This window comes from Schistosoma haematobium, chromosome 7 (assembly GCF_000699445.3).
Source record: "Schistosoma haematobium chromosome 7, whole genome shotgun sequence".
Taxonomy (NCBI): Eukaryota; Metazoa; Platyhelminthes; class Trematoda; order Strigeidida; family Schistosomatidae; genus Schistosoma; species Schistosoma haematobium.
This window is the reverse complement of record NC_067202.1, coordinates 8,487,112-8,511,960: the sequence shown is the minus strand read 5'-3', so window position 1 is coordinate 8,511,960 and position 24,849 is coordinate 8,487,112. Positions and strand designations below refer to the sequence as shown.

The 24,849-nt window shown below is 33.2% G+C and overlaps 1 protein-coding gene across 2 annotated transcripts in view; it reads left to right on the top strand.

Moving 5' to 3' along the window:
• The window catches only part of NSF2_1 (Vesicle-fusing ATPase 2), a 31,761-nt gene extending 7,862 nt beyond the window's left edge, over nucleotides 1–23,899 (top strand). The window contains exons 3-15 of one of the 2 annotated variants that reach the window (XM_051217919.1): nucleotides 1,078–1,196; nucleotides 3,570–3,712; nucleotides 4,628–4,662; nucleotides 5,409–5,664; nucleotides 9,255–9,529; nucleotides 11,498–11,647; nucleotides 14,061–14,264; nucleotides 15,987–16,082; nucleotides 16,504–16,800; nucleotides 19,233–19,379; nucleotides 19,567–19,763; nucleotides 21,397–21,448; nucleotides 23,283–23,899. In XM_051217919.1, coding sequence (XP_051064356.1) covers nucleotides 1,078–1,196; nucleotides 3,570–3,712; nucleotides 4,628–4,662; nucleotides 5,409–5,664; nucleotides 9,255–9,529; nucleotides 11,498–11,647; nucleotides 14,061–14,264; nucleotides 15,987–16,082; nucleotides 16,504–16,800; nucleotides 19,233–19,379; nucleotides 19,567–19,763; nucleotides 21,397–21,448; nucleotides 23,283–23,351 — 2,040 coding nt within the window. In that variant the 3' untranslated portion in view covers nucleotides 23,352–23,899. Of the gene's footprint in view, nucleotides 1–1,077; nucleotides 1,197–3,569; nucleotides 3,713–4,627; nucleotides 4,663–5,408; nucleotides 5,665–9,254; nucleotides 9,530–11,321; nucleotides 11,648–14,060; nucleotides 14,265–15,986; nucleotides 16,083–16,503; nucleotides 17,750–19,232; nucleotides 19,380–19,566; nucleotides 19,764–21,396; nucleotides 21,449–23,282 lie in introns of those variants that run through there. The other variant, XM_051217920.1, reaches the window with a different exon arrangement.
• The last annotated feature ends 950 nt before the right edge of the window (nucleotides 23,900–24,849 follow it).

The window sequence follows — 24,849 nt, the reverse complement described above, 5'->3', positions numbered from 1 at the left end:
GAAGAAGAGCGGACTCTACTCACTCGGCCGTACCAGGGCATTCGGGAGCTCTATTTTATATATATTTATTATAGTGATTATAAATTGCTTTTATACGCTAAGATAAGAAGAAGCTGGTGGTATGTTATTTGTATTCCAACCGATTTAATCAACTGAAGTTCCACATTCTCATAAACTGGTTTGATACCTTCAGTTAAAGATTTTTTTGTTTTTAATATAAACACTTTCTTGTGGCCCATGAACTAACTTCCACTTGGAAGAACAAATGAATATGTCATGAATGCAAATCTTCTTTTGAACTCCGTATATTACACCTAAGCTAAATCCGTTTGTGCGATAGCGGCAATAATAAGGTAAACATGGATTAAGTTTGATGAATTTATTTCAGGCACTCGTTAATTCAGACATTAAGAATGAAAGCGGGAAAATAAAGTAGAAAATTGGCATGTGTGCCAACTTAATCTAATCAAGCGTGACTCAATATTTGTAGTCAGATAAAAATAAGCCAAAGGCATTTGATGATTGGAGTAAGCGACACACACACGCTCATATAAAAACAGTCAAGGTTAGTGAGCGAACGATGGACAAGAGTAAATAAATTTGTCTGTCCGGAATCTAGAATAACCCATATAGACGTGGCACAGTACTAGGCACTACAGTCGACTTGTACAACTACATAGGGGAATTTCGTTATCCTTAAGGCTCTTGAATAAATAATTAACCTGATCATTTAATGGCAGTCGTTATCCTATTAGCGTAGATAGATATATTTCTTACATTATTTATTTTCTTTTAAAATGGTACATCATCTAGTTTCCTGTATAAAATTAACCATGTACATAGCTGATGTGTATATTAAATTTTTTTTAAACACAAATTTATGAGAACCAATGCTCATAAAAGTATTAACTATTTGTAATTAGTAGTGAAATATGTTTTTGAAGTTTAGACTTTATGCCTTTATCATTACATAATTGAACTACAACTGATAACTTGTAATTTGTTTTGTAAAACTATTTGATTGTATATTCTGTATAAGCAATTTAATTATTGTCATTATTCTCAAATTATTCACAGCGTAAATGGGGCAATATTTCAGTAGATGAACCGTTAGATGTTCAACCATACACATTTAATTTGGCTCGTGAATGTCTAGGTTCTGCAGTTTTGGCTGTGGATTTTAATAATAAAAAAATGTAAGTGTTAGTTAAATAGGGTTTTATTTAAAAAGAAACGTATTCTGTTAAAATCCTGGTGTAAATGTTTGGATTTGTCAACTTTATTGTTTATACATAGAAATGTAATACATGGAATTAAACGTTACCTTCTCCTCTGTGAGTTTTAGACTATGTGTAACTTTCAGCTTTCCATCTAGCCTGAAGGTACCTTATGTACTGAAATAATGTGAAAATCAGTGTGTCAAAGAATCTGAAAGGGAATAAGTAGGCTAAAAACTTAGTAAATACATGAAATCCACTTGCATCTTCTACAATCAATAATAACTCAAGCGTAAGATTAAGACATCCCAATAATTGAAACTATATGTTAGCGTAAGTTTTCAAATGCGTAACAATTTTTTGGACACTCGCTCATTGAGAGCCTTCAGTGCAATTGGGTGTCCTTTATATTTTGGTAACTAAAAATTCCCTATAGAATATTTAAAAGTAAAATTACAACAAAGAATTGTTTTCGATAAATTCGCCAGGTTCTACAGTTATAAACCCACAATTATTGCATTATATCGGACTAAATATAAAGGTATGCATATAAACTTTCTGGTTGAATTAATCAATGTTATAAATAGTGGGTTTCACGACGGGTAGGTCTTAAATATTCACGGTTTGCATCATGGGTGCAGTTATAAAGGGTCATACCAGAGGGGGTAGAAAAATTTATTTTCCCTTGTTGGGGATGTTAGATCCCCAGAACTCACTTGGTAAATGCCTTAATTTTGTAATTTTATTTTGGAAATTTGAAATTCCTTGTTTTCGCGTCAAAAGCGCACTTTTCGCCTTCATGTCGTATTTCCCACTTGGGAGAATCTTTAACGCTATTGATCCGTTGTGTATTTTTAGTATGCTATTTTTGCAACGCTTCCCAAGGACAGTTTTATGCTGTATATATACGTTTGATTTGTGTCTGTTATTATTCACTCATGCTTCTGGCTTACGGAATACACTTTCCCGTTCCAAGCTTGGACTTCTTCCTCTACTTAGCGGGGCTGGGACGCATCAAATAGCTAGCTTATTGGTCTACAGTCACAATTCTTTGTTTCGTTCGCATATTAAGTGAACTCGTAATAGCTTCAAACCTAGCAGCCCTCATTAGATGAGTCCTGAGCAATAGTTTAGTATTGTAACATATTTGCCAAGTATATGCCTTTATATACTTCTATTTTAACTTAAGGAGGAAGAATGTATTTGTAAAATCTCAGCGAATGAATTTGAAGTAAATCTGACGTTTCGCCTAGCAATCTGGTGCAAGCATTTTCAAGGAAATATAATCAAACATCAAAATTATTGGATATAAATAAGTACATTGTTCTCTGGTTAACTGTATACTAAATAGGTCATCCAATCAACGTTAACAATGTTTAAAGTACAAATTCACTTGGTATTGTTTGCTTGTATCTTCCGATTGTTGTTTAATCGTGCAATTGATCAGTCTCTTACTGGCATATGTGCATATTGTCACAAGGATTATAATTCATGATGGATGGAGGTTAGCATTTTATGCATGCTGTGATATATTTTATTCACATCATATACATAAATTGTATGTTTTCTTAAAGATCCACTGATTAGAAGCAATATATAATGAATGAAATTTTTTCTCACGCCACTTATGTATACACACAATCTGTTATCTTGACACGCTTTTCGTTTCACACCACATGTCTCTTACACAATAATGCAAATACCTACTTTAAACATTGTTAACGTTGATTGGATGACCTATTTAGTATACAGTTAACCAGAGAACAATGTACTTATTTATATCCAATAATTTTGATGTTTGATTATATTTCCTTGAAAATGCTTGCACCAGATTGCTAGGCGAAACGTCAGATTTACTTCAAATTCATTCGCTGAGATTTTACAAATACATTCTTCCTCCTTAATGTCTCACATCAACTCGGCGTCCAAATACTGTGAGACTGTTCTATCAGATTTAGACGAAGGTTGCTATTGGTTAGACTTTCAAAACTTACCAATTCACTCGATACATAAAGGATACACACTATAATTTACAAGGTACTGCGTTTCTGTACGTTTTCTTGGACATACATCGCGTAACTCCCGTTCAACAAATTCTTAGTTCTTGCTCACTTTGGTATAGGTAACTGAGTAGTATCTAACGTATCATGAAGTTGTATATAACTTGCTTCATACAAATTATTTTTGTCTGTTCACATACATTTATAAATGGAGGAAAGTTGGCTAATGGTGTTTAGTCCGTTGTCTCAGTATTATATGCATTATTCATGATGTAATAGTCACTTCTCTCTCTCTCTCTCTCTCTCTCTCTCTCTCTCCATTTTTTGACAATTTTCGTTTTAAATCTCCTAGGTCGATCAATGAGCCATTAGATTCAGATCGAATGGCTTTAGAATTCAGCATGCAATTTGCAGATACACCATTGACCGTCGGTCAGCATATCCTTTATCGGTTTAACAAAATGACATTCCTTGTTGAGGTTAAGAAATTGTCAGGTAAGTATTAACACGCACAACTCCTGTAATGTTTGTTTTGAAGTAAAGTTTTTATGATAGATCTCTTAGATTTTGTAATATGTGAATACTACCTTGTAACTGATTATTTCATACAAGCTGGAGTAGTTCTAACCTCTAATATGAGAGTCCGTATTTTTTATTTGATTGTATGTGCATTGACTAACGATAGAAAATGTCAACCAACTAGCGCTTATCATTAGGATAAACAGAATAACATAAAATCTCATACAATAGCTGAGTAGGTTGATACAATTTGTTCTGTAGTAAAATGACAAAAAAATATGAGTAAGAGAAATAATGAAATTAACTAAAAGAGCATTAAAAGTTCATTAATTAATCACTAGAGAGGTAATCAATGTCCTATTTTCTAACTGCTTTATTAGTGATGATTGGTTTATCAATGATCAATTTACATAATGCACTAAACTCAAGTCAAGTGGTTAAATGTTTTTGTGTAGTTTACTTTTTGTTATTTAGTTGGAAATAGTCGGTGGTAGAAAACCATTCTTGACCTAAATTTCGTCGTAATTAGGGCTCGTTAGCTAGGTGTACTTTGAATTTCAGAAAAACCGTTAGTGGAATGTGGACCCCTGTTACTCAGCTTTACAGTCTGAGACACGTAACCACTGAGCTATTCGAGACATTATCATCCCCTGTAGGGTTGAAATATTTACATTGATTGATTACAATTTTCTTCACTGACTGTGATCAGTTGAAAGATAATCAGAAATATATCATAGAAACGAATTAAATCTATCGCTAATTGTTTTGTCTTTTTGTTCAGTCTATGAAAATTGTCTGAATATCAAACTAATTGTTATGAAGTGATAATTCCTTTATATAACTCGTATTTTAATTATGTTTATAATAAATGTTATTGTGTTTATTTTTAAGCTTTGTCAATGGATGGTGGTGTTGACAATAGTAAAGTAAGTCTAATAACACACTGTTTTTGTGTAGTATTGTAATGGAACTTATGTTTTTAGAAATAATTTTAAAGTGTAACACTTATTGAGGTAGTGACTAAATTTCGTCAACCACTTTTAGGATTACTCAAACAATAAATGGTCTTTTATTTCCAAGTCAACTTCATAAATTACTTATTGTTAAATACATGGATGAAATGTACTTCATAGTCTAAAAATGGTTTGTTCCCAAGCGAGGAAGGTACCTCATTTATCTCAGAAACCTTATTAGCTCTGGTTCGTTGGTGTTTAACGAGATCTCGGTAAAGAATTTAGGAGGATGGGTTGGCCTTCACCTTCTCGAGTCATTTGTGGTGTAGACAAAATATCCGTCTCCCAACTAAAGGGCGAGTATACTGTTCAGCACTCCGCGCTATGGCTGTGAAACTTAGTCTATAAATGTAAAAGACATACGTGGGCTATACTCAACAAGTGTTATATTAACTCCTTGCTTCTCAGCTGAGTTACTAAGCTCATACACTATTTTTGCAGTATATTTTATCAGGTAATGCGGCAACTGGAAAACTGTTGATTCTTTCTGTGTAACATTAAAATCTGCTTGACAGAAGGTCCATTCACTTTTTAATGTTTGTTAAAAGTGTAATTCATATGGGGTATTCTAATGTTTCTTATGATCTCTTTTTATCAACATTTTTTGAACGGATCGATCGTACTATTTTCCACATTATTCTTACTACTACCCTCAACAGATTGGCATGTTAACTGGGAATACAGTAATTCGTTGGATGCCTCAATCAGATTCTAAATTATTATTAATTGGTAAAGCTGCATTGGATGACGATGGAGCTAGTTCTATTGGAGGGGGTGGTGGCTATCATAGTATCATCAATCCAAATTGGGATTTTAATCAAATGGGTATCGGTGGATTGGATAAAGAATTTTCAGCTATATTCCGACGAACATTTGCATCACGAATGTTTCCTCCGGCAGTTGCAAAACAATTAGGTTTGTATAATTCTTTATTGATTTCTGGAATTGTTATGCTAACTAATGGTGAAATATTTTCTTCTTATCATGTAGTACACATGACCTTAGTAACATCTGCTCTTTAAAATGATGAATTTCTGTGTTGATCATAAGTTGATTATAGTTGTGAATATCAGTATAACTGAAGTAAGAGACATTGATTTACAAACTAAAATGCTCTTTATACTCCCTTTGGCCTTTTATTTGAAGTGTTCAATTTTAATGTTTGGAAAAATAAGATAAGTAAACACCTTTGAATTCCAATCATGTTTTCGAATTTTTTAACGCTTATAGTGATGTATCCTTGAAACTAACTTCATGGTGGTTGACTTCGATTGCAGTCCCCGAACGCCCCGGTATGACCGAGGGTGGGAGAGTCCACCTTACCTTTTTAAAATATTCTCATATGACCACGCTCACATAGCCGCCGTCAGAGAAGTCCTACTCTCCGCCTTCTGACGACAGAGTCGTTAACGAAATTGACGGAACAAAAGGAAAGTGCCTGGCACTTAGACTTGGTTGGTGGGTACGAAGGACCCACCTAGGGTGCACTTGGGCCCCAGCTTCCTGATGGGACAAATGGTGTGAAAACCTTGGTCGTCGGTCGCCATGAGAATGTATCACTTACTGCTACCTTGTGGACTAGATCTTTAGGTCAATGACTCGGGGATCGGCTGCCTAAGAAAAATACCTGCTTCAGGTTTGGCACCAACCTTCACACAAATGTTTTGTGGCGCATATATGTTTTGGTGCCCATCTGTACAACTGTTTGTGTTCAAATAAATGCTAACCTTATGAAATGTTATAATAGGCCGCGTAGAATTAAACAGAGGTAGATGGTGACTAGCAATGGAATCCCGGATGCGCCTTTCGTCTTACTTGGGATTCGTCAGCTGTATGTTCCTGTATCCCAGAGTTGATGTTCACTTCGGGACTCCGAACCAATATCGTTCGCTCCAAATGCTATCGCGTTATCCACCTGACTACTGAGTCCTGATAGCCACTTTCTTGTGCAATGAGATGAAGCAGGTGCATCCAGCTGAAGAGTCCCAAATGGGACGAAACGCGCGTCCAAAATTCCACTGATGGCTACCACTCATCTATACTTATTATGCTTGCGACTTAAGGCAATATCGAGTCAATCTCCACAGGATGCACATATGCCAATAAGAGACTGATCAACTGCAGTCCTAGACATCAATGGGAAGATTCAAACAAACAATACAAAGATGAATTTTGTAGAATTAATTTTGCTCATTTTATTATCGAGTGTTGCGAAAACAAATCATTGTTGCTGTATTAGGCAATGATTAAAGCATTCAACTAATACTATTTTACAGGGTTTCGTTTGGGCAGTTGGGTAACATCACCTACCCTTTAAATACAAGACGCGTTCTTCAAAGTTGTAGTGAGTCATAATCAATGTAGGATCTCATAAGATTGTACATTAGTCCAAGATGGCATGCCACAACAGCATGAAGAGTTATTTAGGGAATGAATCAAACTAATTATAGTAACAATAATAGTGAAAAAGATTAAACATTAAGGGTATGGTTTAAGAAGATGAAATAAAAAGGTATACTTGAAGTAATATTAGAAATAATGAACTAAAGGAAAATTAAGTGTCAATACATCTACTTCAGTGTGACCGATACTGATCGCTATCACTCAGTTTCGTCAACTATTGATAACCGTTATCGTACTGGCTGCACACATCAATATGGTTTTGGACCAACAATCATTGACTTTATAATTAGATGTTATGTCTTGATTTGACCACTCTTAATTTTCTTTTCGCTTATTTTCTGAAAGACTGGTACAAAAGTCAGTCCTTGATTACAAATATACTTTAAATATGTTTTTCATTGTAATCTATATTTAATTAATAATGTTTACAGTTCACTGATTTTCTCCAGGTTACTGATTACTTTATCCTTTACTAACTAGTATTTTATTAAATTTGAATCTACTTTCATTTACTAATAATATCTTTTAATTATACATCAAAATAGGTTCATTAGAAAAGAAAAATTAATGATAATCAGTCAGTCAGTCAGTCAGCTACAACGTAAGACCAGGCACATATATGCATCGGTCCAAGTTGCCGTACCTCATTAACACAACAAGATGAACACCGGATTCATAAAAGTAGTTAATTCAGGGGTGGTAATGTATAAAAGAAAAATTGCAATAAGGATATAGTACAGGAAGAAAGAATTAGTTCGTAGAAAGAAAGATATGAAGCGATTTTAATCTCTTAGTTTAAGGGAAGACAGAGAGTGTATACACCGACACCATTGATAATAATCATTTCATAAACAAAGATTTTTTTTGTACTAGAATGATTTGAATGGTGCTTTTGTATAGTTTCAAAGTAATTGTATGACCAGTAGTGACTATTTTTTTAAATTCAAAGTTTCAGTTCAGTAAATCATTAAGTAAAACTATACTAAGATAATTATAATTGTGAATATTAAGTTGTAGTTGTACTGTACTGTAATTGCAAACTGGCTGAGTCAAAAAGTTAAGATTCAAGCATTAAATTTAAAAAATCATTGTTTTTGGTTATAACATTTGACTGTATGACTGTAGGGACTTCATACTAGAATTTAACTAAGTAATCAGTGATGAGTATCGTTTGGTCAAAATTTAACTGTATCTGGTCAGCTATTCCTGTAAAATAGATTTATGAAGGCATGATACTTCTTCATGTACTATCTATCTATTTTCCCTGGTCCTACAACTGTACATTTATTCGTTATTGTTCTCGCTTGCATCAAGTTATATATACTGTGCTGGGATTTTCTTAAGTAGTAATTATCTTCTACTCAAGGAAAATCTATTTGCACATAAGTCATTGAGAACTATTCAAGTTCTCTTGTTTTAATTCATTCTTAGGTAATATCTGTCTGTCCACAAAAGAACTTTTTTTACACCTTCATGTAAAAAGGTATTTCTCTTGTCCTGATATCTGACGGTCATAGTTTTGACCCTTCTAATAGTGTGTGTGCTGTCTACAGAGAAAAGCCGAATTAAGACAAGGTGATCATCTCGTTGTTCATCTGAACGAACGAACTTCAGATAAAGATGTTTCATTGAAGCAGAAAAGTATAATTAGGTGGATACGCAAAATGACATTTATAAAAATGTATAATTAGTACAAAATCATAAAAAAAACCGATTGACTGAAAACAAGTTTTTCAAGATAGTGGTTTTTCTACAGATCTGAAATGTTATGCTTATTGGCTATTGGCTATATGCACCTAACATAAATGTTAAATAGTGAATATACCTATACTCAGTGTCTCACTACCTAGCGTCGGATACTCAAGAAAAGAAAATCGACAGTCAGTTTTTTCTTCAAAGTTCATTCGATTGAAATTTAACAATCGATTTCGTAAACAAAATGATCGATTCAGTCACTTCAGATCATTCTAATAAATTTATCAAATCGATTGTTTGATCATCAAAGTTTTCTTGTTTATTTTTAACCTGTAAGGTACATTTGCCGTTTATTTTCTTTTCTTAAAAAAAGGACTTCAGTGATTTTAAATATCTTTCTTGTTCAGGTTTAAAACATGTCCGTGGTATTCTGCTATATGGTCCACCTGGTACTGGTAAAACACTAATGGCACGACAAATTGGTAAAATGCTTAATGCACGTGAACCTAAAATTGTCAATGGTCCAAGTATATTAGATAAATATGTCGGTGAATCTGAAGCAAATATCCGTAAATTATTCGCTGATGCTGAAGAAGAAGAAAAACGCATGGGTGCAAAATCTGCATTGCATATTATTATATTTGATGAAATTGATGCCATTTGTAAATCACGTGGATCTACAGTAAGCAGTTGTCATTACTGTATTTTTGCTTTATAGTACAATAAAACACTTTTAAATTTTTTACGTGTTATCATCATTTATGAGACATAATAGTGATTGGGAAGTTGTTTAACAAAATGCAGATTCGTGGACAGTCCGGTTCAAAACGCCTTTTTATTCATGAGCGCTAGTTACATTTACAATTGATTTGTCACTGGGTAGTGACCAATGTCATATATGTCAAGTCCTTCTTAGTGCTGATCAAGTTGCAGTGTGGCCACTAGTCCAAGTGACTTAACATCGCGTGCATTATGTTAAGTTGTAAGGTGGTGGTTCGTTGGCGGTTGTCGACATGAAACCTTGAACCTAGGTTTCATGCCATTATGTGGCACTTGTTGGGAATGTATACTTGTAATCTTGAAGGAAGCAATGTTTCCTGAAGGATTCAACCCCATGTCATTCAGCTTCACATTCAGATACATTACCACTGAAGTATCCGACCCGCAACTGTTTAAACTGTGATTTAGAGAGTAGTTTAAATGAGCTGTTTAAATTCTGGTATTTCTACTACTTAGCTATCTTTCTGTATGTGATGCGATGATAAATACTTCTTAACTCAATTGTCCGTTTTCCATAGTATTATTCATTTCACGATGTTAAACTAAAACACTACACTTTTTGGTTTATATGATCTTCCTTGTCCACTCTTTGAAAATAAAAAAAACTAGAAAGACGAATATATTTGAGTTAATTCATTCAACATTTGATCGATGAAAAAGAATATTTGTAGCGCCCGGATAAACAGAAAAGTTTCTCCATTTTAGATGAACAACAGGTTATTGGCTATTGAGAAAACATTTATAAAATATAAATTTTTTTTGAATAATTACAGTGTCAATGTAAGGCGCAATTGATGCTGGGATGTTCTTACTGTGAAATCATTAATAGTAAGCTATTACTTTTATTTGAGTTACGTCTAAGAACGTCGCAAGTTACCATATTATTCGTTGTTTGAAATGCCACACAAAACGTTATGATAAAGCGACACACGTTAGTTGAACTCAACTATCCTATATAATTACCACCTATTCCCCTTTTTAACCTTATTCTAGTGTCGGTGAGTAACCAACGATATATATATATATATATATATATATATATATATATATATATATATATATATATATATATATATATATACTTTTCCACTGTGATTGTAACGATTTATTAATTACACTAATCATAGCAGTTAATTTTAAAAATCATCAACTTTGAGAATACATCTGTATTGTAATTTCTAGTTTCACAGGGAGATTAGAAAACACTTGATAGCCATCACATCAAGACACAATATTACTTTATAAAATTATTTACTGTTTGTAATCTGTTATTGGAGATTTTACTTGACAACTTAATATCAGTGGTTGGGATGTAAATAAATTCATCTACTTTTTTCTAAATTTTTAATTTGCTATTATCCTTTTATTCACTATTTTCCAACTATTTTTTACAGTCGGTTCTTCATTATCGTTTCTTTTTAAAAAATTCTAGTGACTTATTCGCTTTTTTATTTGTGAAAATTGTACCTAGATGTATTATAATGATATATGGGTACTTGAACTATAATACCCATTTACTAAGTTGTAATTTTGTTTCTAGCTGGCTTTGGATCCTCACTGGCATTGAATTGCAATAGGTGAAATCTTAAGCAATACTCTTGTCCTACCTTGTCTCGCAGTTTGTAAACAAATGTATAAAATATTAGGTCGGTCTTGAATGGTACAATTTTAACTTCAATCTATTTGTGATGTAGCTCGACAATCATCCAATGCGATCGGTGACGAATACTATCAATCTGTACAGAACGCCTTCAAATAAATTACGGGTTATTTATTTCTCTCCGTAAGAGTTTTAGTGTTCAATCAAGCATCTTATGGTGGTTGCTTGTTAAATGAATATATGTATGTGATATTTTTTCCTCTGGTTCAGGGTGGAGGTGCTGGTGTACATGACACTGTAGTCAACCAACTACTAACTAACATGGATGGAGTAAATCAGTTAAATAATATACTTGTCATTGGAATGACTAATCGACGAGATATGATTGATGAAGCACTTTTAAGACCTGGACGTTTTGAAGTATGTTTTTTTCGAAAATTGTGAACATTGTCGTTTTTACTACTTCTTATAAGTAGAAGAAATGTATGATCAATAGAGCTACACTGTCGTTTTTATATGTTTCATGTTTTTTAATTGTTATGGCAACTCAAAGGATTTGATGTGACCATATTGTTAATTCGCTTGAATCTTAAACACCGGTTTTTGAAAATGGGACCATTAACCAACTAGCTAAAATATGTGGACATCTACTAAGGATCATCAAAGCTACACAAAAGGTTAAATGATGCTTTAGGATTGCAGAATCTACAGATTGAAGCTGTAATAATAGTACATGTTATACTCACCAACTATTAACTCAACAACCATGTAATTCATAATAGTTTCTCTAATTATAAAGAAGGACGATTAGTTAGAGTTCTTCATATACTGCTAATTTCTACTGTGCTCAACAGAGGTGAAGTGCTGAGAACTTCACAAGTTTATTGAATGAAAATATACTTGCGTACATGTTGTAACGGAACATAACCTAAAAATATGTTTATTGGCTTTATGTAATCGGTTTAAGACAAGCATTTTCCCGTTAAGTCTTCTCGTTAATGAGACTTCGTAACTCATTACATATGAAATCTACTGTTTCCCCGAAAGGTACGTTCGTGAATCAAGATGATGCATCAGTTACGAATTTATTATTCATTTCCAAATTTCTGATTCTATTGACAAATTCAAAGTTATCTTTTGCACTGTGCTTTAAGACCTCTTCACACAGTGGTTTTAGAAGTTCTGCTATCCATTCTGGAGTCACGTAGTAAGGTGGATTAATCTTGTCTAGGATTGAGTGAAAAGATAAACTAGTTTTATTTACTATGGGGGGGCATAGAGTCTAGGTGTCGCAGTACCAGTGCGTTTGAGTATCACGTATAAGTCTTGAAACATTAAAATTGTTTGTTTCAAGTTTCAATATTATCTTTAATCTTAGAGAAGATTGATTGACTTGTCAACATAAATTAGTCATAAATTACAACTTACATTTTTATAAAGGTTTTAATAAATTCTATTTGAAGAAGGCATAAGTATGTAAAATCAAAATTAGTCATTTATACCATCAGCATCTTTTGCTTTCAGTTGTCCTGACGTAACTGTAGTTTAAAAGTACATATCGAAATCAAGCCAATTGAATATTATCAGTATATAGGGTTGTGGAGATTGTTAGGTTTTGATTGAGATCGTGACTGCTGAAGAGTCCCATACTATGACGAAACGGCCGTCCAGTGCTTCCAAGTTTTCAGTGGTGGTCTAACATTCATTCATTCATGATCCTAGTGAAAACTAAACATCGTTTGTAATCTTTTTCCAAATTATTTCTTAATATAAGATTCAATGAAAATTTCATTATCTTTCTTTTGGAAATAGATTTATCACAAAAAATCTTTCGGGATAATAGAAAAATTCATATAGAGGAAAACATTTTGATACACATTCTTACTTTTTTGATGAAACTGTACAAAAAGACTTACTGTTTAAGTAGATGGTATAACTGTCCATTTAAAAGGTGATAATTTCTTATACATGAATTAACATACACTCAAAATGATTACTTACTTACACCTGTTACCCGTTGTAGAGGAGCATATACCGCTCACCAGGTTGCTCTATTGAACTCTACTCATAATGATACAATTCAGTAAATAATTTTTTCAATTTTAAAACATATTTTTATGTAAATGAACGTCAATGATACCCGTCGGTTTCAAAAACTGAAGTGATTGGAACAACGTTTGAATTTGTGACTGTGTTCTTCAGCCATTGAGCAGCTAAACCATTGGAACTTATTACTTTTGTTAATTATATACATCTTTGTACAAAATAAATGTCTTTTAAACATCAAAACTAATGTAACGATAAGTTGATTTCATAGACTTATCGTTTTATTCAAAAATATTCTCAATCTACAAACTCGTTATAATCCTTAAGATTTAATTGAAATGTAATCTAATAAGTTCAACCGTGTTGGGTGTGAGGCAGTTACCCTCCGAAAGCAATAAAAGACAGTCGAACAATATCGTAGATTGATTAAAGTTGAAAATTAACACCGTTAGATCTCCGCTCAGTGGTCTAGAAGTTAAGGGTTTGAGTGTGAGACCGAAGGTCCTAGTTTGGAATCCCGCGTGCAAGGTCGTGCATGTGCACTGTTGAGTAGTCCCATATTGGGATGGGACGACTGTTTAGTGTTTCCAAGTTTTCAATGGTGGTCTAACGTTTATCGGTTTATGATTGCAATGATATTTAAATTTCATCATCGAAATCGTTATTTTGATTCACCATCGAGTACATAAAAAATATATACTTGATCATTGAGTTACTTTTATTATAAGGAAGTTGATCACTTTATTTACTTTGTACTATTCACCTTTAACATTATTTTTAATTTAAGATGCAAATGGAAATCTCTTTACCAGATGAAGATGGTCGATTGCAAATCTTAAATATACATACATCAAAAATGCAACAGGCCGGTAAATTGGCACGTGATGTTGATTTAAAAGAATTAGCGGCTAAAACAAAAAATTTCAGTGGTGCTGAAATTGAAGGCTTATGCCGCGCTGCAGCATTCACCTCAATGTATCAATTAATAAGTGTAAGTTTATTATTAGTTTTCCAATATGAAGTAGTTCGGTATATTATGTATTATTTATTTTTAACGAAATAATAGAGGAGATTCGCAAACTAAGTGATGGTTGCTTTCAGTTGCATTCTGTTATCCGAGCGAAATAGTATATAATGATGAAGCTTTCTTTTAGTTCTAGACAGGATCATCAGCGCTAATTTCATGTAGAAGTGTTTTTTTAGATATGCCACAGGATCTAAGTTAGACTGTCCGAATGACCTGTGAATGTGTTAGAGGAGTCCAAAAATATCTCTCGTCAAACTCACTAAAGGCTCAGAGATGCCAGGAAATGTTTTCCAGTCAGCGCTGAATTGTATTTTCGCAGAAACGTCTAGACAATGCAATATCACGTGCCACCGTTTTGATTGGATATTTGCCTGTACTGCTGCTATAACTAACTAGTATGGCTCCGGAGATTTCTAGAAGCTCGTGGTCTTGTGTACGTCTGTAAATACCGATGGTTTTCTGTACATAAACTAACCTTGGAGAAAAGTTTTCGCTCTCAATGTTTACTATCTCTTATCTCTCAGTTGATATGTAGTGGCTGCAGATATGACGACCGGTTAGGAAGGCCGTTTAAGCGTGTTGAGAGTAAGAATGATCAGAATCGTTGCCGTCGCCAGTTTTCATTATTCTTGTTGACCGTTTTGTTCAGTCAACCTCTGGGCACCTAATTGACTGATCTTTTCCCTATTGATTAGTAAATAGTGTCTATATCGATACACCTAATTATCGCGGACTGATCTAAATGCTATGCTTCTAGAGATTTTTTAATGTTCTCTGAACTGCTTCGATCTAGGATTTCAAAGCTTTTGTCTGTATTATTAGCAAATCGATCGACTGATCCTGCCACTGTATTTGCCATACCATCGATAGGTCATTTAAAACTCTGGTATTCTTAAACCTGTAAGTGAATTATAGCTCACTTTATTGTTTATATAGAATAAAACAGTTCCACGATGCACTACAAATGATAAATTTCTGTAGATTCTATTTTATATAATGAAAAAAGATATTGCTGTATGTAATATAACGAGTATATGTGTGCATAGATTGAATATTTGGGTTGAATAGTAACAAAAATACATCAAACATGAGATTTAAGTACCTAAATAAAGTCTTCTTTCTTAGGTCAACATTTTTGAAAGTTTCATTACCAACCTAAACATACTAGTCGACAATGTTTTATGATGTCATTATTAATAAGCATTGAGATTTCCGTGAAACACACACATCACAGCCTCATGGCCATGGCTTCATGAAATTCGGTCAAACTAGAATCCGGTTGTCCTTGATCGTCTTGAATGATTTCATAATTTATCTACCTATTGTTTTATATCATTTACATGTTTAGTAATTCCATTCCTTTCGAGTATAGTTGTTTCGTAACACTTTCAATGATTTTGATTATTGTTTCTGAATTATATCTTTTATTAACAGACCTTAACCAATAATAGATATATCGTGAAGGGCTAATTGAATAGAGATAATTCTTTTTGATAGATCTGTCTATATATTGAATTTCATAGCTTTATTCTTGTAAACTTTGTCAAATTTGCGAATGTGACTTAACAGTAGTTTGTAGTTTAACACACAATATCATCGTAGTTTGGTTGTATTTGGTGGGTCTACTGTGATGTTTAACACAATGATATCTACTTTTGTTTCGTTTTTATTTCTCCTTTCTTGTAGCCATCCGGGAAAACTCAATTGGATCCTGATGCATTTGACCGGTTGTTAGTAAAACGTTCTGATTTTCTATATGCATTGGAACATGATGTTAAACCGGTGAGTATGTATACTCTTTTCATATAAATTTGTCTTGGTTTCTCAACTGAAATCATGATGCGAATATTCAGCTCAAGTAAAGTGCCTTTGACATGGTTGTAATTTCTGAGATGGATAGTTTGATCGTAGAACTATCATTATTATCCAGGACAACTTCCTCAACGTCTAATTAATGTAGAAGTGAACTTTTCGGTTATTCTACAAGTGTTATATCGTTCTGATGACTTTGTGATTCTTTTTTCAATCAATTGTACAGTTTCCACACCTTTCAAAGTTGGTAGTCAATTTTACCTACTTTGATGCATGTTGTTTGGTGTTTTTCACGTCTATATTATTTAACTCTTACGCTTATTTTTTATGAATCTTTTGTGTTGTTATGACTATTTTCTTACACGAAGTTTTTCAAAAAATGTTATTTCAGGCTTTTGGTGCTTCTGAAGAAGAACTCAGCTGTTATGCTCCTCGTGGTATTATGATGTGGGGCGAGTCTGTATCACATGCATTAGATATGGGTCGACTAGCTGTGTCTGCAGTAAAAGAACCAGATGTTGAAACGTACAGACCGTTAACTTTGTTATTAGAAGGTCCACCGAAAGCTGGTAAAACAGCTCTAGCTGTTGAGATTGCACGATTATCTGGATTCCCATTCGTCAAAATTGTTACGTCACATAAAATGATTGGATTCACTGAAATGGCTAAATGCGCTGCAATGAAAAAGGTAAGTAAACAGCCTTGGTAATAATCATTTGTAATGCTTTTGTTTATCTGTTTATCAGAAGGTCGAGTTTTGTATTTGAACTACATAGATCTTTCTTTGAGAGGGCGAACCTATCAGACATCATCTAAAAATTAAGCCTATTACACAATTAGGCGATGAATGTGGAGATCACTGTTCTGCTTATTGTTATCATTTTAAGTCAAACGAAATAGACTATTCATAAAACTACAATTCATAAATGACACCATTGAAGAAACCTTGACTCAGAAACTAAGAAGAGCCGTACAAAAAACGTTTAATGCTGCCAGATTAAATGCAATCTTCTACAACTATCCTAAGATAAGAACAGCCAACAAAGACAGACTGCCTGAATTCGCCAAATCTATGTGTATCTATCGTTTCAACTGCTCCTGTGGAGGCAGTTACATTGGGCGTACAATTCGGCAAGTCCGTCATCTCATTACTGAACATCATCCGTCGTGGTTAAACAAAGGACAGGTAAAAGTGATTAAAAGTTCTATTCTCTCTCACTTGGTTGACACAGGTCATCAAGTCGAATTGAATAAAGCTTTTAAGGTTATCTACAATATCCCATCTAATTTGCCACATGGTTTACGAGTGCACCTCTTGCACATTGCGGAAGCCATCGCAATCCATGTTCACAAACCTGACCTTTGCATTCAAAAGAGATTTGTACAACCACTTTCTTTGCCCTGGCCATCAGTATAAGATTTCTTTCAAAAGAACTATTTTTCATACTTCTTCCTTTTTTTTTTGAACTTTTGTAATTTTATTTCTGTTGCTTTTGAACTTAATAACTTCTCAACATTCATCTCTTGATTTTTACGTAACTACCATCCTATTGACCATCCGTTAAAATTCTGTTCCTTCTTTGTTTCTTACATTACGCAACTTAGCAACTTCTTGATCACTTTGAATATTAATAATCCTCTTTCTTCCAATTAATCAATGTTAATTTAAATGTCATTATGTAATTATTACGTAACGTATCCACTCGATGAGTATTTTATTATTATTGTAAAACATATATATATATATATATTAGTGTAGAGCCATGATGAAAAACTAATTGAAAAGAAATTTCTTCGCTCAATTCGTTCCTTCTTTAATTCTGATATACCGTCATGCCAGGGAATTCGCAAACGAACTTATTCACGCCATCTATATGTCATAATTGAGTTGAAATAATGACATTTAATTCCCTTAGTCAACTTCTCTGAATTTCGAGAATTCGCTGAATAATTCTCTATAAAGCCCCTACACGATTAAATTCGAGTAGAGTTTCAGGTGTGTCCTTGACATATTGTTCTACATTGACTTTCATCCTGTTGTTATCAGTATTTAGTTTTCGTTTTATATATAGACAAGCACTTACTCAAAGTTGTCAAATAACTTCTAGTCGTTATAAATATGATCACTGAAAGCCATCAATGTTTATGTCTGTGCAGTTAGAACCTAGGGTAAGATTGTGATGTATCAGATAAAGCCGAAGAGACATTTTGTAGATTGTCTGTTTGTTTGTTATTTGTACCCACTCATCAACTCATTATCTTCCCTATTTAATCGTATAATAGGAAATTGGAATTTATTGTTAAATTCCTATTACAATTAATAGCTAATGGATCAAAGTGTACGTTTGTCGTTAGGTTGAGTTGATAGTTTACTGTAGCTGAGATTCCAATCGATAGTAGTTAAACCCCCACGATTCTCAATTCCGATAATTATCATGCGCTCACTAGTAAGTTCGAGCGGAAATTTTCGAAGTTCTAATTAGAAGCCGTGACAACTGGATATCAACCGTCCCGGGTGTGAGGTTGTTACCCACGAAGACAATGGGAGATATTTGCACAATATTGAAAATTGATTGGACACACATATACATATTTAAACCTCTGGATTGCGACCTAAAGATTTGAACGTTAATCTTTCGTCTCGAAACCTCGAATGCTCTGGGTTCGATCACGGGTATCGGGGTTATGAATGCCCACTGCTTGATATTAAAATTTTAGGACGAAATAGCTGTCCAGTACTTCCCAGTTTAGAAAGGTTGTCTGACCTAGATAGGTTCATGATTCCAATCATATATTGCAAATTGCTTTGTTCTTATCATGCCATTCTCATTATTTCTTATAACTGCCATTGATAACTGTATCATTGTACCATTGTCATTACTATTCGTCATGTCGTCTGAAGTCTTTCGTATCATTAAATTGGGAAAATACCAATCGTGACTTTCATTATTCTGTTTTGTACATAAAGACATTATTTTACCAAACGTCTAGTTGCAGGAGAATTCAGCTTAAACACAACTACTTCTTAGATTAAATTATTGGGATAACAATTAGCAAGTGTATTCTAATATTTGCTTACTTCATTTTAGTCTTTCTTTCCTACCTCACTACAAAATGTAGATTTTTGACGATGGTGCCAAATCACCGTTAAGTGTTGTGATTGTTGATAATATTGAAGGTTTAATTGAATACAATCCAGTTGGACCAAGATTTTCCAATTTCATTGTTCAAGCAATTCGTGATTTGGTTTCTCAACCATTGAAAGCGGTTAGTTATTTAACTAATTACTTACTTTTACCTAGTTTTTTCTATATACCCATAATTACATTTAAGTAGTATCATTTTTAGTAGGTGGTGTTAGTCTTTTTAATTAACAGATCAATTGCTTGTTTTGTGTTCTATGTTTTACATATTTTTATTCCCTTGAAAAGTGCGTTTGCATTGCTTTTTGTAGGGTCGTCATATGCTAGTATTGGCTACAACTAGTTGCCGTGAAGCGTTAACAGATCAAAATCTTACGCAAGCTTTTTCATGGCACGTCCATGTTGCTATGCTATCAAGACCTGAGCATGTAATTGCTGCGTTAGAAGAGGATGGACGTTTTACATCGAAAGAACAACAGATTATTGAAAAATCTTTATCGGGTCGTCGGTAAGTGCTACACTTTTTGTGTCATTTTGTTTTCGCGATGTAATCCTGTGCCTTATTCTTTTCTCTGCTGATATCAAGATATATTTATATTTATATAAACTCTATCACATCAGTTCTCAGACTAGGATACCTTCTTCTCATGTAATTGTCTCGTGGATGACACATCCCACCTGATTGTTAATTATTGTTTAGATTCCTGCACACCTTTTAAAACGTACAGGCTTAGTAAACCTAACAAATTATTTATACCAGCTAAATATCGCAATAAATTAAGACGCCTACAGAAACGTTATTTTAAGTCAAACGATTTCACGGCGGTTGCACAAATGACAATAATTTTCATTCAAATTAAAGAGTAGCACAGGTTAAAAGCCATTTATGTGGAGCTGTTAGCACTTATTACTAGCTCAAAAGTGCAAAACTTAATTCTCCTTTTCAATAAACGCGTTAGAGCAAGTCAAAATGTTGATATACCATGCATCCTGCATAATGACACTTTTATATACGACTCAAACCATAGCAGTTGTTTTTTTGTAATTTTTGCGAACGATAAAGAATTCTTGAATGACTTTGTTTCAAAAGTCATGTATGTGACAGGTAACTCAATAAAATCTCTATCACATGCCTAAAAATTAGTAAGGCTATCAACTCCTTTAAGGTTTCGAGCGGTCATGAACTAGACGCGATTTCATCCTTCCTCTACAAACATGGTGGTCCAGATATTCCACTTCTTCTTCTAAAGCTATTTATTTTCTGAAAGAGGGCACTTAAGCTTACTGTTGAAAAACCACATATATCATATCACGTTACAAATCTGGAGCTGAGACTGACATGAACAATTATCGGCCCATAATAATAATATATTTATTTTGACAATAATAATTACAGAATTCATGCCAATTTACAGGCATGATCAGCTTGATATAAATAGTAACATTAAACGTAGAGAAGAAACATGTGTTATAAGATTGTTTTAAGTTTACTAGTTCAAAAATTGTACATTAAAATACATGATACAACGCATAAAACATGGAGACTTGAAGGTTTGTTTAAGGACCTGTTCTGTAAGGGACAAATCGTAGGAGTACTTAGTTCCCAAGTCTACTACTGTATGTAACTTAGATATCACCTTACTATTTATGGTAAGATCTAATTTGAGTTGTGAACGAGAACACAATTGGGGGCAATCAAGTGTATTCGAATACAAAATTACAGAACGTCTTAGTAAAATCTGAGGACCATACAGTAAATACTTCATTTACAAAATGACAATCAAACGTGTCAGATTTCATTGTTCTTTCGTTTCCACACCAATCATTTTCTATTCTCGTTCTCTTTTCTTCGATCTTCTTAATCTTCTGCCTCCAGACATTTCACTTTCGATTGATGGCACATGCTACTTATATCTGTCGATATCAGTGGCTTAGTATTCAAAATACCGGACTTTCCATCTGGAATTCGCACGTTGAAAATTAGATTGATACAACTATGCAACACTTTTTTTGATTTTCAGGTTGATATCAGATCATAATTACTTTAAACTTGAACCCATATTTCTGAATATTCAGCAAATACGATTGCTTGTTATTCCTTGATATTTGAACTTAATTGTGTTTTGTTTTTTTTATTTCAGTTTATGTATTGGAATCAAGCATTTGCTTGATTTGATTGATCTCGTTTCGAAGGTAAATAATGATCTTGTGATTCATACTGTTCTGTGTACAGTTATCTGATTTCACTGGCAAAAATGTTATTCAATGATATATTTGTAATTCACATTTTCCGCTTCATATATCCATATGATGAATTCAAATCTAGTTAGGCGGGATTATGATAAACCTTCAAAGCAATATAAACAGAAATGGATGGTGGCTAGCAGTAAAATTCAGGACGCGTGTTTCGTCTTATTTTGGACTTTTCACCTGGATGAACCTGCATCCTTGAGTTGACTCGAACTCAATACTGTTTGCTTCAAGCGCCATTGCGTTGTCCACTTAGCTACTGAGTTCAGATAGCCAATAATAGTTTCAATTCATAGTCTGGTATCTGTTCATGTGAATTTTTATCAGGTTCCAAACTATTCGTTTTACTAAATTCAAACATCCATTATAAGAAATTGAAGTTAATAAGTTCCAAATTTTCAGTGAAATATTCGAAATCAATTATTCAGTCTGTGGACTTGTTCATAAGTGATATTTTAGTCATTGCTTTTTAACAGGTTTAACTTACGTGATGTAAGATTTAAAGAAACAAGTGTTCCCAGCTCAAATGAATCATCATCATCATATGCATACTCCAGTCATCATGCCAAGGGAGCAACTGGTAGGCTTGTCATGACCTTGAAGTTGCTCTCTCTACAACATACTTAACCTGAATAACCTAAATCATTACACATTACATTATCACTGTAAAAGATGAAATTAGCAAGCTGTAGATAACAAATGAATCGGGATTATATTAGCGTTTGTGGTTCTGAAGAAATACTAAACAGAATGAATACTAGTTCAAAGGAAAAGAATTAATTGATGAAATTAAAATTTCTAAATAATAATGAATACTTTTGTGTTTCTGTGATTGATTCTGAGTTTTCAGTATACCAATCATGATTGTTATTCGCTTGTTATTATGACTATTACCTTTTTTTCATTTTTCTTCATATCTGTCAAGCGGACAATTAGTTTTCATAATTCTGATTCATAAATTAATTTCATCCTTCTATTCTTCTCTAACCCCTTGATTATTGCGCAACCTCATTTGATATTGACAATCTTTTCTGTCCTTTTATACACATATCTATTAACCATACGACTATAAATACAAATGTACCGCCTAAGTAAATGATTTTATCGAGATGAAAATTTTACTGACTATTTGTTACCTTCATTGCCTAATACCAACCTATCAATCATGTTTGTCTGGACCTCCGGAAAAAGTTGCTATCCTCACGCGGTCTTTTATAGGTTTAATTGTACTTAGTTAGTGGGAAAAATATCTCAATGAAACTTTGTTTTTAAGAAAAGGTTTGAAGAAGTAACTTGGTTCCATATGATGTATTATGTCACTAAAATATCAAGTTGTGTTATTGGAATACATTCATTGATAAATCTCCTATGTAACTCCATTTTATTGAGAGTAAAATGTGGTGAGTTTATAATTTATAGACGACCGTTGAATGACGATGAAGTGAGCTTGAAAATATCCACCTTGTCCAAGTTAAAAGAGGACTTAAGATTAGAATTTAGAGTTAGTGACTAAGGTTAAGAATTGGAGTTAGGGTTTTCATCACAAACTGACATAAGCTATAGTGCCTAAATGCTATATAACTATATGGAGGAATGAATTTTCGTGCCAGAATTCATAACGTACCATCTTTAATTTCATTGGTTCGTCTACAAACTGAAGTCTCGATCAAAAAATGATTCTTAACAATGCGATTTAACCATTAAGTAAAGAAATTACTTTTTCATCAATATGTACAACACTGAATTGTTTAATTGTTTTTCTTTCTTTTCTTCCTAGAATGATCCAGATCATCGTGTTGCTGCATTTCTTGCTAAATTAGAAGAAGTTGGCATTGTTGATATATAAGAACGAATGAATAATATTGATCACAGTTTGTTACTATCTCTATATGTTTACAGATATTTATGATCAAAATGGTTGTGTTATGCCAAAACAAAAAGAGTCCTAATTCCACGATATATATGTATATTCTATTGATGAATTTGTTTAGTTATTTTAATCTATATAATCATTCCGTGAATATTTATATTTTCCTCAAACTATGGTTGTTATATAATCACTTGATTCTTTCAATTCCTTTTTTCTTGTCTTTTTTTTCTTCGGATAAATTCATTGTCATTATTTCACAGTTCATATTATACACGAAATTTACTTCGTTACTCTTATTCTCTTAGAGCCATTGTGTAACCATCATTCGTAATACCATTATCTCCTACTATGCATATTACAATAAACGTTTATTTACTTCCCATTCATTTCCTTCAACATAAGCAAAATTACAATGAGCCAATGCAGGACAAACATATCGTGATATAATAAAAACTTATTTATTTATTCATTCTCATTTAAATTTGTATCTTCATAGAATGAAAATATATCTGTTGAAGAGATAATTTATTTTTTATAGGAAAAAGGAACTAGATATTTTCATTAGCATAGCATACTTGTAGAATGTTCAGGGAGGTGATACTGACCTTTTGTAAATATGTTTATTATTAAAAGGGCAGTGATGTACGGGTATTTTTAAGGACGTCATGTTTCGGTTGTTAGCTCCACGACAACCTGGTACATCACTTTTCTCAAAGCTCCAACTGATTCCTTTAATGAAGTTGTTTTTAGGAGTTATTTTCAGTGCTTTATGCTGGTCATAATAGTAGATGCGTTGTCATAGCCTGAGCGCTAGATTTTGACTTAAGAGATCCATCTTAGCTTCTATATAACTACAATTTTGTGAAGGTTTTTAAATTACTTAGTAGTAGTATAATTTGTTTACTACAATTTGGTTTGATCTTACTAACCATTATAAAGTATAGCTTTCGATAGCAATTATGGATGAATAAAAAATACATCTGAAGATTGAAGTTCGCCACAAAATATCTGTTTGCCCCAATTAGTTGTTGACCTGGTAGCTTGAGGAATTTCTATTATGTCTTTTGTTTCTGTCAATTGCCGCGTGACGAAATGGTCAATAGAATACGACTTATATGAATTTACCCTTGAGCTAAACAAATGGTACATTAACCAGTACTAGTAGCTTTTTGTCAGCTCAGAGACTATATTGGTCCCCAAATTAGTAGCTTTCCGTCTAGCCTTACACGTTGAGTGCAGAACACAATCTTAGTCTTCATTGCATGAATTATATATTTCACATATACGTAGTTTATGCAAAAGCAGACCAGGCCGCATCATATCATAAAATGAAAAATAACAATTATACAAAATCAGGCCAAAAGTGGCTGTGAATTTGAGAGACTGTAAGCAATAGATCGGGAATAAATCAAGAATAGTAAATCATAACCAATCGGTCAGTTATATAGAATATATATATGACAAGTCTATAAAT